Source organism: Ipomoea triloba, chromosome 13 (genome assembly GCF_003576645.1).
Source record: "Ipomoea triloba cultivar NCNSP0323 chromosome 13, ASM357664v1".
NCBI lineage: Eukaryota > Viridiplantae > Streptophyta > Magnoliopsida > Solanales > Convolvulaceae > Ipomoea > Ipomoea triloba.
Genome location: NC_044928.1, coordinates 16,972,319 through 16,987,887, shown reverse-complemented (window position 1 = coordinate 16,987,887; position 15,569 = coordinate 16,972,319). Strand labels below are relative to the sequence as shown.

General features: G+C 29.6%; 1 protein-coding gene across 1 annotated transcript in view; it reads right to left on the bottom strand.

The window, feature by feature from the left end:
* Nucleotides 1-4,212, bottom strand: part of LOC116001282 (protein DA1-like) — a 7,507-nt gene extending 3,295 nt beyond the window's left edge. Inside the window, exons 1-5 of the mRNA XM_031241168.1 lie at nt 4,171-4,212; nt 1,757-1,809; nt 1,610-1,667; nt 1,397-1,498; nt 528-874 (exon numbers count right to left, since the gene is read on the bottom strand). Coding sequence (XP_031097028.1) covers nt 528-874; nt 1,397-1,498; nt 1,610-1,667; nt 1,757-1,809; nt 4,171-4,212 — 602 coding nt within the window. The remainder of the gene's footprint in view (nt 1-527; nt 875-1,396; nt 1,499-1,609; nt 1,668-1,756; nt 1,810-4,170) is intronic.
* Nucleotides 4,213-15,569: the final 11,357 nt, after the last annotated feature.

Below are 15,569 nucleotides of genomic sequence, written 5' to 3'. Positions count from 1 at the left end.
ATATATATATATATATATATATATATATATATATATATATATATATATTATGTATACCCTTTTGGTCATTTTACATGTTAACCGCTAATCTAAACAGCTAATTTTACCAAACATCTTTTTACAAACTGCTAATACAATTCACTGGTCAAACCCGCTAATATAATCTGCTATTTGATAACCGCTAATACAATCCGCTACCGCTAAAATCTAACCGATGATAACCAAACAAGCCCTATAAGTATGGAAGCCAGTGGTTAAGGAGATTGTTGGGCCGAGGCCGATAAAGCCCCTAAGGGCTAATCCCAACATTCAGCCTGTATCGAACAATGTAATGGCAGTTTATAAGTAAGGAAGTCACTGGTTGGGAGATTGTTAGGCCGATGCCGATAAAGCCCCTAAGGGCAAATCCCAACACCCAGCCTGTCTCGAACAATGTAATGGCGGTTTATAAGTAAGGAAATAAATTGCGCTGGTAAGCACTTGATCCTAACATAAACGCTCATAGATGGTAATGAATCACAAATTACCTGGGAAGTCCATACAGAACCGTCATGCCAGTCACTGTGCAATGATGGCGAACCTCAATGCTCATTCCTTGTTGCAATGACCAATTCACAAAAGGGATAGCGTCTATCTTATAAGTGGTCAACCCCATAGGCATAGCAGTCTGGTGAGGGGATAGTATGTTCATCTCAAATAGATCAACTAAGTGCACGGGAATGTCCTTTCTGATATGCATATTTAGTGCTGCGAAGAAATTGTGCACTTCAGAAACTATGGACTTGAAGCTCTCAGGATCTATAACTGCTGTAGAATGACAGTCCGGGCAGAGCATTCGGCCGTCGTTGAGAGTGAAAAACTCTACATTTCTTATCTGCAAAAACCAATAAGTTCTTGGATGTTAATTGGAATGGATTGTTACCTACTGTGTATTTGTGTAAAAGCTAATAAATCATTTCACAAATGTTTCATTACTTTGACAGATCATATTATGGGTGCAATAATTTCATTTAGTCCCAAACTAATATTTTTGTCTTCAATCATCCCAGACTTTTAATTTTTAGACAGGTTTGATCCTTTTAATTTGACACCTTTTGTGATCAATGTCCATTTTAGGTGAGGTAAAATCGTTTAATCAACTTTTTTTCTTCTCCAAAAGGCTTCAATATGGTATAAATGCCATTTGGAGAAGAAAAAAACATTTGATTGAACGATTTTACCTCGCCTAAAATGGACTTTGGCCTGAAAAGTTTCCAGAAGGATCAAAAGTGTCCAACATTTACAAGTGTGGATGACTGAAGGCAGAAATGTTAGTCTGTGACTAAAAGTGAAATTACTACGAAAGATATGAAACTTTCATTGAAATTAACTGTTTATTTCATGTGTAAGTCCAAACCTTGAATCTGGAACAGGCACTGCAGGTGGGTGTTCCATCAAATGCATGCTTCTGACAGTAACTCTGTCCCAAGTTAGATCTCAAACAATTTGACTTCACTATCTGCAATAAAGCATGCATGCAGTGTGAATCCATATATAATATAATAATTAAAGTCCAAAATCTGCAGAATTGAATTTCACACAGCATATAGGGAGGAGAAGAGAAACTAACTTGTTCCTGGCAAACATCACAGATAACCTCCTGCTCTGTGTTGTTTAGTAAATTGGCCCTGCAAACACCATATATTCTTTTAGTATATCATCAACCTCTATCGATAAGAGTACATATCCTTAGTGGCAATCATATATGTGTTCTTACCTTGGTTTTCCAGAAATTTCTTTAGAAGTATTCCCATCATGTAACACATATTCCTACAATCAAGTTATGATGGGCAAATTAAAATAGTTGGTAAATAAAAATGGACAAAGAAAATTTGTAAATATGCAAGAATTATAAGCTAAGGAGCACAAGTTTCTTCAAGCATTGTTAATAGAGTAATAGACATTAAGAATTAGAACTACTTTTATATGAGGTTTGAAAAATGTAATGCCCAGCACACAGAGATCTTAAAACAATAGTTGTAACACAAGAGACTTGATAACGCAGTTTGGAAAAAACCCTATTCTGCGAGGCACTTCTCAGTCTTGAGAATTTGCCTAAATCCACTAAAAGCTTAATATTCAAAGTACATAGTTTTGAGACCGGAAATTACACAATAGATTGATCTTCTCCTATCTAATCTATTGTAACCTAAACACATGTACTACTTTCTAGGGGAATTTAGAATCCTCTCAAACTCTCTTATGCCTCACAATATTAGCTAGGGAATTCGTGAATGGTGTAATGGTGAGAGGTCCTTTAAATAGCCAACTAATCAGAACCAAAACAGTATTGGTGTTATTCCTAGTTTGTTTGGGATTTGATTTCTAATCTTGGTGTACTCCTTTTTCTGACTTGAATTGGATTTCTTTTTGCCAAACAATTGTGATCAGCCTTTTGATTCAACAAGGTTAACACTGACCACAACATAAAAACACAATTACCTCTCACTTTTCCTACCCCTAAAAAAAAATGGTAATCTGCGGTTTTAATTTGTAACTTTTCCATCAACCGATCTTGTTGCTCCCAAATTCGTTGAAAATTGTGACTACAAAACTTAGATTGTCGAAATTGACAGATCAAAATTACAAACAAGGGTTTTTGCAGATCTCGATGTCGTCAGAAAAATTAGTTGAAAAGCTTGGGATTTCTATGAACATATATTACAAGACAGTGAAAGAATTGTATACTAAAATGACACAACGAACATGTCAAGACTAAGAAAAGTGATAATCATGGCAAAAGCAACAAGTTAATACCCAATTTAGTATTAGACTATTGTGATTGATGGGTGAGGAGAAGTTAAATATTTGGAAGGAAAAGGCGGTCGACATGGGGTGACTTAAGATAGCAAGATCAGACCTAACGAAGACTGACCGTGAGTAGGAGTCGGTCGGAGGAACAGGTCAATCGATCGGAGGTCGATTGACACTCGTGTGTGAATGAGTGGAAGAGATTACATGAAGAGGAGAAATGGGAGGGGAAAGGATCGACCGATCGGGGGTCGATTGGCACTGATGGGTGAATGAGTGGAAGAGATTACATGAAGAGGAGAAATGGGGAGGGAAGACTTCGAGGGAAAGACGAGTGATAAAGAAGAAAAATACGAGGCCAAGGAAGTTTATTGGAAGAAGTCAGACTTGTGAGCTACCAAGTAAGACCCTAGTGGTTCGGGATATTGAATGGTCAGAAAGGGTAAACCAGTTAGAATCGCTCGCCCCTAATAAGGGTGAGCCCAAAAGTCGAAATGGGTGAAGTGGTCGGCATATAGAGTGGCTTAGTCGAATCAAATTTGGAATCTTCCTAAGGCAAGGGGATCAGGAGTGGATTTCATAGGCAAAATAAGGAAAGTAAATCGAACTATTTTAGGAAGTTCAATCGAATATAATAAGGCAATTAAATCCTGTATATTTATGGTAGATTAGGGTTACCAAAGGGGGATCAAGCCCTCTCATTGTATAAATAGGGTTATCAAACCTTGAAAAGGTTAAGAAATTCAAAATTTACTAAAGGCAAACTCTAAGTTCACCGTTAATCAAACCTAGACATATTTTTCCGGTGGTGTTGGCCCGCCGTTCGACCACTCCGTGGTTGACAAAACCAAAAGTGATTTTTTTTCGATTTAGTCACTTTTTGCGCTTAATTAGGTTATCGATTTTGATGAATTTACCCAATTTAGTCATCTATTAAGATAGCTTGATAATTTCACCTTTATTAATATTCAATTTAGTTCACGACTATAGTAGTTTTACCCAAGTTTGTTTTTAATTATAGTGATTTTACCCAATTTATTAGTCATCAACTATAGTGATTTTTTTCTCGATTTAGTCCTTGATCCTAACCGCCGAGGATTCAATTAGATAAAACCATTAAAGTCGATGAATTAATTAAGTACAAAAATTAGTTTAGGAGTAAATAGAGAAAAATTACTATAGTCGAAGACTAAATTAGGTATAACTCTAATCCAAAAATAACAGAAACCTAAAAAAAAGTAAGCTTCTCCCTTGAATATGTGAGGTTAACAGTAATGATGGCTAGAAAACATGCACCTATTTATGATCGTATGGAATTTCAGTGACGAGTACCCAAAAAATGAAAAAATTACACACACAATATTTGAAAATAACACCAACCTCAAAAGCAGGAGCTTCTCCATTGAATTTGTCACCCAACATTTTTTGTACTCCAATGATATTTGAATTTCTCGATTATCTATTTGACTTATCTATTTGAGAAATAGTCAAATCCTAATCGCGATTGAATAGTTAGTGCAACGGTGATATGACCAAGTGCAAAAATTAAATAAAACAAAAAGTAAATGATACAATGTATTGTTTACCAAGTTCGATACAGTACAATTGTATCTAGGTCTAGGGGACTACCATTACTGAATCTAATCCACTATCTTGATAGCAATTCAAACAGACGGTAAAGAGAACACATTATCAACCCAATGCGCGATATATCTCACACGGTACAAACCCAATCTGAAGAAGATATAGAGGATTGTCAAGGCATATTGTGGAAATTGGTGAGTTGATGACGTTGTTTTATTGATTTTTATTTCTCAATATGGTATAATTTGAAAACGCTATATATGATTGATTTTTTTTTGCAAAATTATATAACCCCATTCATCAACATGCATCAACATAATCAAAATATTCGGTATGCCCTCCAATATAGGTTAGTGATTCAGTTTGTTGTACTTTACCACCCTGTCTTATTTTAAGTGCAAATAGGTCACTTTCATCATGGTCATCTGATTTTTTACATGAAAGAAAACAAAAATAAAAAATAAAAAATAAAAACTAAATGAATAAGGCAGTAAACTGGGCAGTATTTTACAGACAACAACATTTATTCAAGACTAAAACTGACAATGGGCAGTATTAAACTCCAAAACAGGCAAACAATATTTATTAAATGGGTAGTAAAATGGGCAATAATGCAATCTAAAACCAACAACTTTAATAAAGATAGTGAGACCCTTTTGAATGTAATACACACCAATACAATGGTCCCTTCTTGATTTTCACATACAGGGAACAAAAACACATAAAACAAACAAAAATAGTGGTCCCCAATTCATCTGGGAACACACACTGCTCAACAAGAGCACACGCTAGGAACACATGGACATCCACTTGCACTTTAATGTATGAACATATATAAAGCATCAAAAGAACATATATAAAGCATAGAAGCAACAAATAAATGAACATAGAAAGCGTATCTAACCTATAAAGCAACATATAAAGCAGCACACAAGCACTAACCGTAATTTGGCAGTTCGAAACCTGGACTTCTTCGTTAGCAAGCCATACTATCCTTGGTTGGGGAAAATCATCAATGGATGTGGATATTTGTCGTTGGCAATGGATAATCGTTGATGGCTTGAGAAATTCGTTGATGGCTATGGATTCGACGAACAAATCGGAAATTAGGGCATAATTTGGGGAAGAAATCGCATTGTGTTTCGCTAATTTGGGGATGAAATCGACTGGTCAAATGGTTTCAACGACAAAGCACTTGAATTGTCCATTTTGCCCTTGTTTTTAACGCCAGGTTGACGCCAAAGCGAACGGAGATCTTTTTGGCTTAAAATTGAATAGTTTGGGGACCACATTGGGTGCAATTAAAAGAAACATTTAAACAATTAAACACCATTTTATGTATAGTGAAACGCAAGGGAATAATTTGACATAGAGTAAACAAGTTTCCTCAACGAACTTGTCTACCGCCTCCGATACTAACTAGGAGAGAGAGGAGGGAAAGAGAAGAAGAAGAAATGTGAGAGAAAAAAAGGGGAGGCAGGGGACGGGGAAGGGGAAGGTCTAACAAAACAAAAAAAGAGTCTATATGTACCCAACGTGCGCGTGGCGTGTACATGCCAACTGGGCGCTCCTATTCTTCTTAATTATTAGCTTTATTATAATTATTTCTTAATTTACTTAATTTTTAATTACTTAATTAACTTAATTATAATTAATTCCTTAATTCTTTAATTAGTATAATAATAAAAGGAAGGAAACTACTACCAAATAATAATATTATAGTATCCTAAGTTTTAAAATCTATTTAATAGTTTTCCTTTACAATGATTTTTACATTTTTCGTATAGTATATTCATTAACTAAAAATTGATTTTGTAATTAAAAAGGCAATTTTATTACCATTTAAATACGCTGCATTAAATATTTTTGATACTATTAATTATCATTATAGTGATAATTTTGAAAATATTTTATTTATTACAAATATTAATATTTTGAAAGATTTACGTACAATCATTAACTAAAAAACATGTTTTTTTTACTATAAAGATAATTTTATTACCATTTAAATACTATTTAATTACCTTCAATTCCTTAATTTCTTATTCTCCATTATTAGCTTAAATTATTGCCTTATTTTGCTTAATTCATTAATTCCATTATTAGCTTAATTTTTATTAATTCCTTACTTCCTTAATTAGTATAATAATAAAAGAAAGGAAACGACTATCTAATAATAATATTATAGTACACTAAATTAGAAACATAAAAACATTCACCATATAAATTAATTTTGTTTTTGTTTTTGTTTTTGTTTATGAGATGCAAACTTGGAGAGAGATTAGGGAAAGAGGAGAAGTTGAAATGTGAGAAAAATAAAAAGGAAAAAAAAGGCCTGACACTACCAAAAAAAAAAAAGTCTTTATGCACCGAGCGTGCACATGTCTGACTGGGCACTCCTATTCTTTTCTCTACTCATTCTCTCTCTGGCTCTTCATCCAAACAAAATGAAAGAATTACACAATAAAATAATATTTAAAAACAACACAAATCTAAAAAGCAGGAGCTTCTCCCTTGAATTTGTCACCCAACATTTTCTGTACTCCAAAATTTGAAAATCTATAGCAATGATTGAATTGTGATTTTCGTGTATATGTGATATTCAATTTACCTGATTATATATTTGACTTATTTGTTTGAAAAATAGTCTTATCGCAAACTCTAATCGTGAATGAAAAATAACGCATTCTCATCACACGGTACAGACCCAATTTGAAGAAGCTATAGAGGATTGTCAAGGCCTATTATGTTAATTGGTGAGTTGATGATGTTATTTTATTGATTTTTATTTCTCAATGTGGTATAGTTTAAAGAATCTATAGAGGATTGTCGAGATTGTCGAGGCCTATTATGAAAATTGGTGAGTTGCTAATCGACACTGTTTTAATTTATTGATTTTTATTTCAAACAAATGCAAATTAATGCGCCATCGGGCACGTGGAATGCACGCACTCAGTTGGGAGCTTCAGGTGCTTTCGTAGTTTTGGCATGAAAATTTATTACCAAATATATATTATATATTTTTTTGGTAGTATTTATTATCATTATATTATTTTGAAAATATTCCATATTGATAATTGGAAAATTTTATATGTTACCAAATTAAATATTAGGTATTTTGGTAGTATTATATTAATCATTATCATAATGGTTATTTTAAAAATATTCTATATTTGAAACGATTAATATTTTGGATGATTTGATGATGATATATTATTATTGAAATAGGATTTTATGGTAGTAATAATTATAGTATTGTGATATATATATATATATATATATATATATATATATATATATATATATAATTTCAGGTGCGGCCGTGCTCTCCCGTGCGGTCGTGCGGTCGCACACCACTCAATGTTACGAAATACACTACTCAATGTTAAGAAACACACCACAATGAAACACACCACGATGTTAAGAAACACACAACAGTGCATATTTGAGTGGTGTGTTTCTTAACATTGAGTGGTGTGAACCGCACGGCCGCAGCTGATCATGACTCTCTCTCTCTCTCTCTCTCTCTCTCTATATATATATATATATATATATATATATATATATATATCCGTCCTTAATCAGGTGAGAACCATGTCCAAGGTGAGAACGTAAGGACAAATCCAAACCATTGATCTAGTAGATCTAACGGTTGAAATAAACAAAATTTTGTAATATTTATGAAATGACCCCGCTCATTTTAAAAGTTTATAATATTTATGAAAATGACCCGCTCATTTTTTACTTGATTTCTCATCCATCAGATCTTGCAGATCAATGGTTTAGATTTGTCCTCACATCCACACCTAAAGAATTGTTCTCACCAGAATAAAAATCTATATATATATATATATATATATATATATATATATATATATAGATTTTGGTTCAAATGCGGCGGCGAGCTCCGATGCGGTCATGCGACCTAATCTGCACCGTCCAATTTCATTAATCTTACTGAAATTCGCGTATGTTTAAGTGAGGTTATTATGGTAATTTTAGTATTTATATTACGTGAATTGGAATGGTGCATTTTAGTACATAGTGTGGTGCGTTTGAATACATGCTGTGGTGCGCTTTATTGCGTTTGTTGGTGCATTAACTGTGTTGTGGAATGGTGTTTTTTAATCTATCCGTTGGTGCATTTTCATACGTAGAATGATGTGTAACTGTGTTGTGGAATGGTGTGTTTTAATACGTCGCCTGGTGCATTTTAATACATTGAATGATGTGTATTTTAACACGTGTTTCTAATAAGTGTGGTGCATTTTAATACGTATAATGGTGCATATTTTAGCACATGTTTTCTTTTCTTTTTTTTTTTGAAAACTAGCACATGTTTTCTAATATGTGTAAATAGTGTATGCTTATAATCTGACATGGGGCACGTTGTAGTACATTTTTATACCTAGAATGATGTGTTTTATTAAGTATATTGTGTGGAATGGTGTGTTTTATCGGTCCTCTGGTGCGTTTTATTACGTAGAATGGTGTGTTCTGTAACATATATATATTGCGCGTTGATTTAATGAGTTGATATGATCTAATGGCTAAAAATAGGTCACACGGCCACACCTAATGACCAGACCACACCTGATCATGACTCTCTCTCTCTCTCTACATATATATATATATATATATATATATATATATATATATATATATATATATATTTTGATTATTTATGTGATAATTATTGAATACTATTTTGCATGATTATTATAATATTTCATATTAAAGTGTTTAATTTAAAATAATATTATAATAGTAATTGATTTATTTTATACAAATACTCCGTATAATTTTGATATGCGCTTAATTGATTAATGAAAAGTTTCGATATTTTTATATGAAAATTTGTTTCCATGTATATAGTATTTAGATCGACTCATGTTTTAGTATAACCTTATTACTGGTGTTTTACCCGCCCGTTGCACAGAAAATTTTTCGTTATTATGAATTTAAATTTAAAGAATAGAAAAAATTAAAAAAATGTTAAAATATACAATATAATAATATAGTTTGACTTTTATATATTTGGTCAAGTATATATTTTCATAACATACAAAATTTAAATTTAAAATTTGTATGGTTAATATAATCTCTAATTTTATTAAACAATTAGCATAATTAAGTTGATTTATTCCTAATTGTATTTATATATATTATAATTGTAAAAATATGAATAATAACTAAAATTATTATACTTAGAAATCAATAAAAAATGTAAATTTTAAATTTTGTATGAGTAAGCTTAAACTATAATCGGACGCATTTTCTTATATGATTGTATAATACATTATATATACACATAATATTTATTAATCTATACTAGTATTTTCGCCCGTGCGTTGCACGGAATGGATTCGTTATAATATTTTAAGAATATTTGAATCAATATACAATTATATAAATTATAACATCGAATATTATATAGCGCAATTGATGAAATTTGTTGGATCGATTATGTTTTTTCTTTTATATGTTTTCCTTATTTGAATTAGAGCAAATAATTGTCCAATTACCCTTGCGATGCACAGATAAATTTTTTATTATATATTTAGATAAAAAATATATATATATATATATAACATTGAACGTGTGCATTTATTTGATTATAAGATTAGTGCAAAAGTATTACTCAATTAATTAAACAATATATGACTTGTTTATCTATAATTATTTTAAAAATATTGATATGTAATATGACTTATGTAATTATATTATTACTAAAATAAATATGAGAAAAATGAAAAATAATTTAATTATAATTATTACGGAGTATAAAAATAAATTCAATGACATGTTTAGCTTAATTACCATAATAATTATTAGGCAATTATTATTAGTCAATTACACTAATATATGTGCAATTATACTTTTATACATACCTTAAGTATAGTTATTTTCACCATATCGCGTTTAGTTTTTTCTTCCTCCTCAATGTTTGAATGAATTAATTGTAATTATTATTAAAAAAATCTAACAACACATGTTTAATTATTTTTTTTAAGTTTAAATAATTTAAAGTTGGGATAAAGTACAAATAAGCCATCGTACTATTTGGGAAACAACAATTAGGCCATCGTCAAATAACACCCAAATAAGCCACGGAACTTGGTAAAAAAGAACAATTAAGCCACTAAACCCGTAAAAAAGAGCAATTAACATTTTTAACAGGTTAACTTCATATTTACTATTGTTTGGACAAAAATTTCAAAAATATGATTTTATTTTTATTAATAGTAGTATAGATATAGAAGTATAGATAAGTATTCGAATTATTATTATTGGTGTAAATAATAATTAATAAAATATTTTTTCTTATAAAATTACACAAAATTTGTTTCCATAATTCTCACAATTATAATGGTTTAATTATTTTCGAAATTTGGAAAATAAAATTTTGTAACCAATTAAACTTTATTAATTTTTTACTAATTAATTAATAATATTAGTTTGTGCGGGAAAGTTGAAGGGAATGATTTTACTTTTATTAATAGTATTGGTACTTGAATATATAAATGATATTACCAATTAATAGATATTAGTTAATTTCCATTTTACATTTTCTTACCAAATAAGCTTTATTAATTATTTGACCAATAAAATATTTAATTAATTGATTGCAAAAGTTTGTGCGGGAGAATGAAATAGGATGATTTTACTTTTATATATAGTATAGATTTATATTGATAGATTTATAATTAAAAATTTACATTTAGAAATTAAAAATTTAGCATTTAAATTTTGTATAATTAATGTAGTGCATATGTATATATTTAAAAAATTTCTAAATATTTATGAACACATATTTTGTGAATTTTATAATTTCATTTCCTTAATTATATTTCATATTTTATTGATTATAATTTACATTTCCTTAATTATATTTCATATTTTATTGATTATAATTTAATGAAATTGCCAAAAATTTCATATTTTATTGATTATAATTTAATGAAATTGCCAAAAGTATTTCCACGGAAGAAATATAATTATATTTCTCAATGAAGTTAATTATAATAATTATAATTATCAAATATTATGGCAATACCATAATAATTTCATTAACTATATCAATTATAATATTTTGTTCTCTTCTAATATTAAAATATATTACCATAACTTAGCATAATACTTAATGAAATTGCCACAATTTTGAAATATATTACCATAAAATTACCATAATAGTTACACGAAAAAAGTGAAAAATTACCAGAATAATTACCATTAATAAATATTAAGAAATTAAATTAAAAAATATTTATATATTAAAGTAAGTATAATTTATTTTGTGTCAATAATATTACAATGAAAAATGTGAAGAGAATTACAATAAATAATTATTAGGCAATAATATTAATAATTAATTATTAAGGCATGCATGATTTAGTTTGTACTAATAATATATAATAAATAAGATATAATATTATTAAATCGAAATTATTAAAAATAATGTGTCCACAGTACAAAATCAATTATACTTGCCTTAATAATTAATTATATTAATATAATTGCCTAATATAAATTTACAATTATAGCTTTGTATAAGAAAAATATAGAAACTTGAATGGCATATACAAACCTCGAAGTCAACATACTAACTATGAGTTAAATAAAACCCTACAAAATTATCAAAATCACTGTTATCATCATCCTCGATCGCATCTCTATGCTCTTCCATAAACTAAACCATTAGGGTTTTGTTACCGAGCATCTTCCTCCTCATTTACCTTTTGTTGAAGCAGAGTCTCCTTAAGTATCTTCGAGCTCATACCAAGTGATATAAACTGCAAAAAAAATATTGAAGTACAGGGGAATATAGTTAGAAAAATGTAGAAAATTCATACGGAAAGAACGTAAAGAGATGAATCTAAGCGCTCTACATTGTCTTATACTATTACTGGTGAGATTTGGAAGCTTTTGATCGTTTGATTGATGAGGCAACGAAAATAGAATTCTACTTATGCAAAAAATAAAAAATAAAAAATGATGGGGAAGATACAAGGTGGAGAAGCCCTATTGATTTGGAGAAAGAAATGATGGGGGATGCTACGGATAAATTGGTTGTATTTATATGTGGAAAAAGACTAATTCAAAAGGAAAGTATATTAATAATTTCCTTATAGATATTTAAATATTAACAATATACATAAATATATACATCCGTTATAGTTTTCCTAATTATATAATTATAATAATTCCTAATTGCCTAACTTACATATATAATTATATATTGATTTGCAGTTATATAGATATATAGGGTATGATTTCTTCTTCTTATTATATACACATATTTAATTGACTTTCTTTTTTTATATTAATTATATTATTACTAAAAACGAAATAATATGTAATAACTTCAGGCGTTAAGCACTCTGAAATCAAATAAAATGATGCATGATTGTCAGATCAAAAAGTAATGCTACACATTTTACTTTTTGTCCACAAAATCTTTTACTATGTATTGTTGTTTTATTTGGTTAAATCACAATCAAATTGGTCAATTTATAATAACAAATGAATATAAAAGAATTTTAACATTTATCACATTTTAAATCAGTTAATAAAAAAAATCAGTTAATAAAATATTGGGTAAAAAAAATTCAAGTAACTTTTTCAATCCAAAAAATGAAATTTTCCTATAAGATGTACTAAAAAAGTATTTAGCATAATCAACTAACACGTGTCTCATGCCATTTGATTTTGTATTAAATGTAATAATTATTCACTCCGTTCATTTTATAATCAAATATTCCGTGCAACATGGGCGAAGATAAGACTAAAATATAAATATAAATAATCATAATAATTACCATATTACTAAATTTTAGAGGAGGATATTATTTTTATATATAGTATAGATGTATAATGCAATACATACCTTATAGTCATGAAATAAACACTCTAGAGTTTGGTGGTTCAGTGGTGTGCGTTGATATTCTTTAGAAAAATAATAACGCATTAAACGAAGGCATATGGATGTTTTTCTTGTCCTAAGAGAGAGTTGGGATGCAGAAAGAAGACTTGAATCCATACTTTATTGTTGAATAGAATGACAATACAATGAAAAAATAATATGTATGTATATTGATCATGAGGTGTAGCTGTAATACCCCGTATTTTATTAACATTATCTTAAGGCGTTGACATTCCTAAGTTATGATCTTCAGATATTTCAAAAGAATTTTTATAAGTGAGTATAGTTGTTATTAAGCTGCGAACCTACGTACCGGTCACGAACCGTAAAAATTTTAGGAGCTGGTGTTTGGACCCGTTTGTCCTAGGAAATGAATTATTAGACACCATACTATTATTCTTGAATTTCCTATTTAATTAAATCAGCTCATAGCAGCGAAAATTTATTTTGATCGTACATCGCTAAATTTCGCGGTGTACCGAACCTAGCCCAATTTTGAGGGTTAGTCTGGAATAAATTTTTAGTTTCGGAAATTATTCTATCTGGATTATTTTCCACCGAAACCTTATCTGTTTGAACCACAACTGATAAGTTGGAAGATATTTTATTATTTTATTATTTTTTTTCCAAGCTTATCACATAAGATTGGGATCAATATAAAAGCAATTTCCCATTTCTTCAATTCTTCATTCCCATTTCGTGAGGAGAGAGAGAGATGATTCCATTTCCATCTTCTTCACAAAGCTTCAATTTCCAGGGCAAATTCCTTCACATCTCTCAATTTTATTCGGTAAATCTTCGTTTTTATTCGGTAAATAGTTCTATTTTCCTTCCTAGAGCATGGATTTGAGATTAATTTCTTGAAATCTATTGTTATGGTGTTGATTGTGATCTTAGGATTTTAAGGTGAAATTTGGGGAAATCAACTCCAAAAGTCTTCTACGAGGACTAGTAACCCGGTGGAGGTAAGGAATTCCCTTAAGTTGGTTTAGTCACTTGAAATTAGATAATTGATTATTTGGTTGAAATATGGTGTTTTTGGAGCTTTGGGAATATTTTTGTATACATATTCATAGCTTGGATATGCTTGTATATGTTGTATTTATGTCCATATAGGCTTATACTTGTGAAAATAGTGAAAAGAAATCAGGATAGATTCTGGCAGTAATTTCTGAGATTTATTGGGAAAAATTGGTAAGGTATTTTGATCCTTTTTTTTTTAGACATGTAGTTCTATAAGTTTAGAACCCGCATATAAAATTTCATAATGATCGGAGTAGTATAAGTATGATTTTCGGAATTTTTCCCAAAACTGGTCCAGAGAGAGACAAAATTTCCGGACAGCACACTACCAAGGGCAAAGATGGAATTTTCTGTGTTTATTCGCGGACCAAAATGACCAAAACTTTTTACGGACATCAAGTACTATGAGTTGGGGTTCTACCATAAAAATTTCAAGTGAAAAAGAGTTCGGGAACTATTTTTACCGGCTCAATCTTTCGGACTGCGCCAAGCTGAAATTTTCTGAATTATGCTTAGTATGATTATGGATGTGTTAATGATAATTGTGAGGTAGTTAGTGANGGTGGAGAAGCCCTATTGATTTGGAGAAAGAAATGATGGGGGATGCTACGGATAAATTGGTTGTATTTATATGTGGAAAAAGACTAATTCAAAAGGAAAGTATATTAATAATTTCCTTATAGATATTTAAATATTAACAATATACATAAATATATACATCCGTTATAGTTTTCCTAATTATATAATTATAATAATTCCTAATTGCCTAACTTACATATATAATTATATATTGATTTGCAGTTATATAGATATATAGGGTATGATTTCTTCTTCTTATTATATACACATATTTAATTGACTTTCTTTTTTTATATTAATTATATTATTACTAAAAACGAAATAATATGTAATAACTTCAGGCGTTAAGCACTCTGAAATCAAATAAAATGATGCATGATTGTCAGATCAAAAAGTAATGCTACACATTTTACTTTTTGTCCACAAAATCTTTTACTATGTATTGTTGTTTTATTTGGTTAAATCACAATCAAATTGGTCAATTTATAATAACAAATGAATATAAAAGAATTTTAACATTTATCACATTTTAAATCAGTTAATAAAAAAAATCAGTTAATAAAATATTGGGTAAAAAAAATTCAAGTAACTTTTTCAATCCAAAAAATGAAATTTTCCTATAAGATGTACTAAAAAAGTATTTAGCATAATCAACTAACACGTGTCTCAT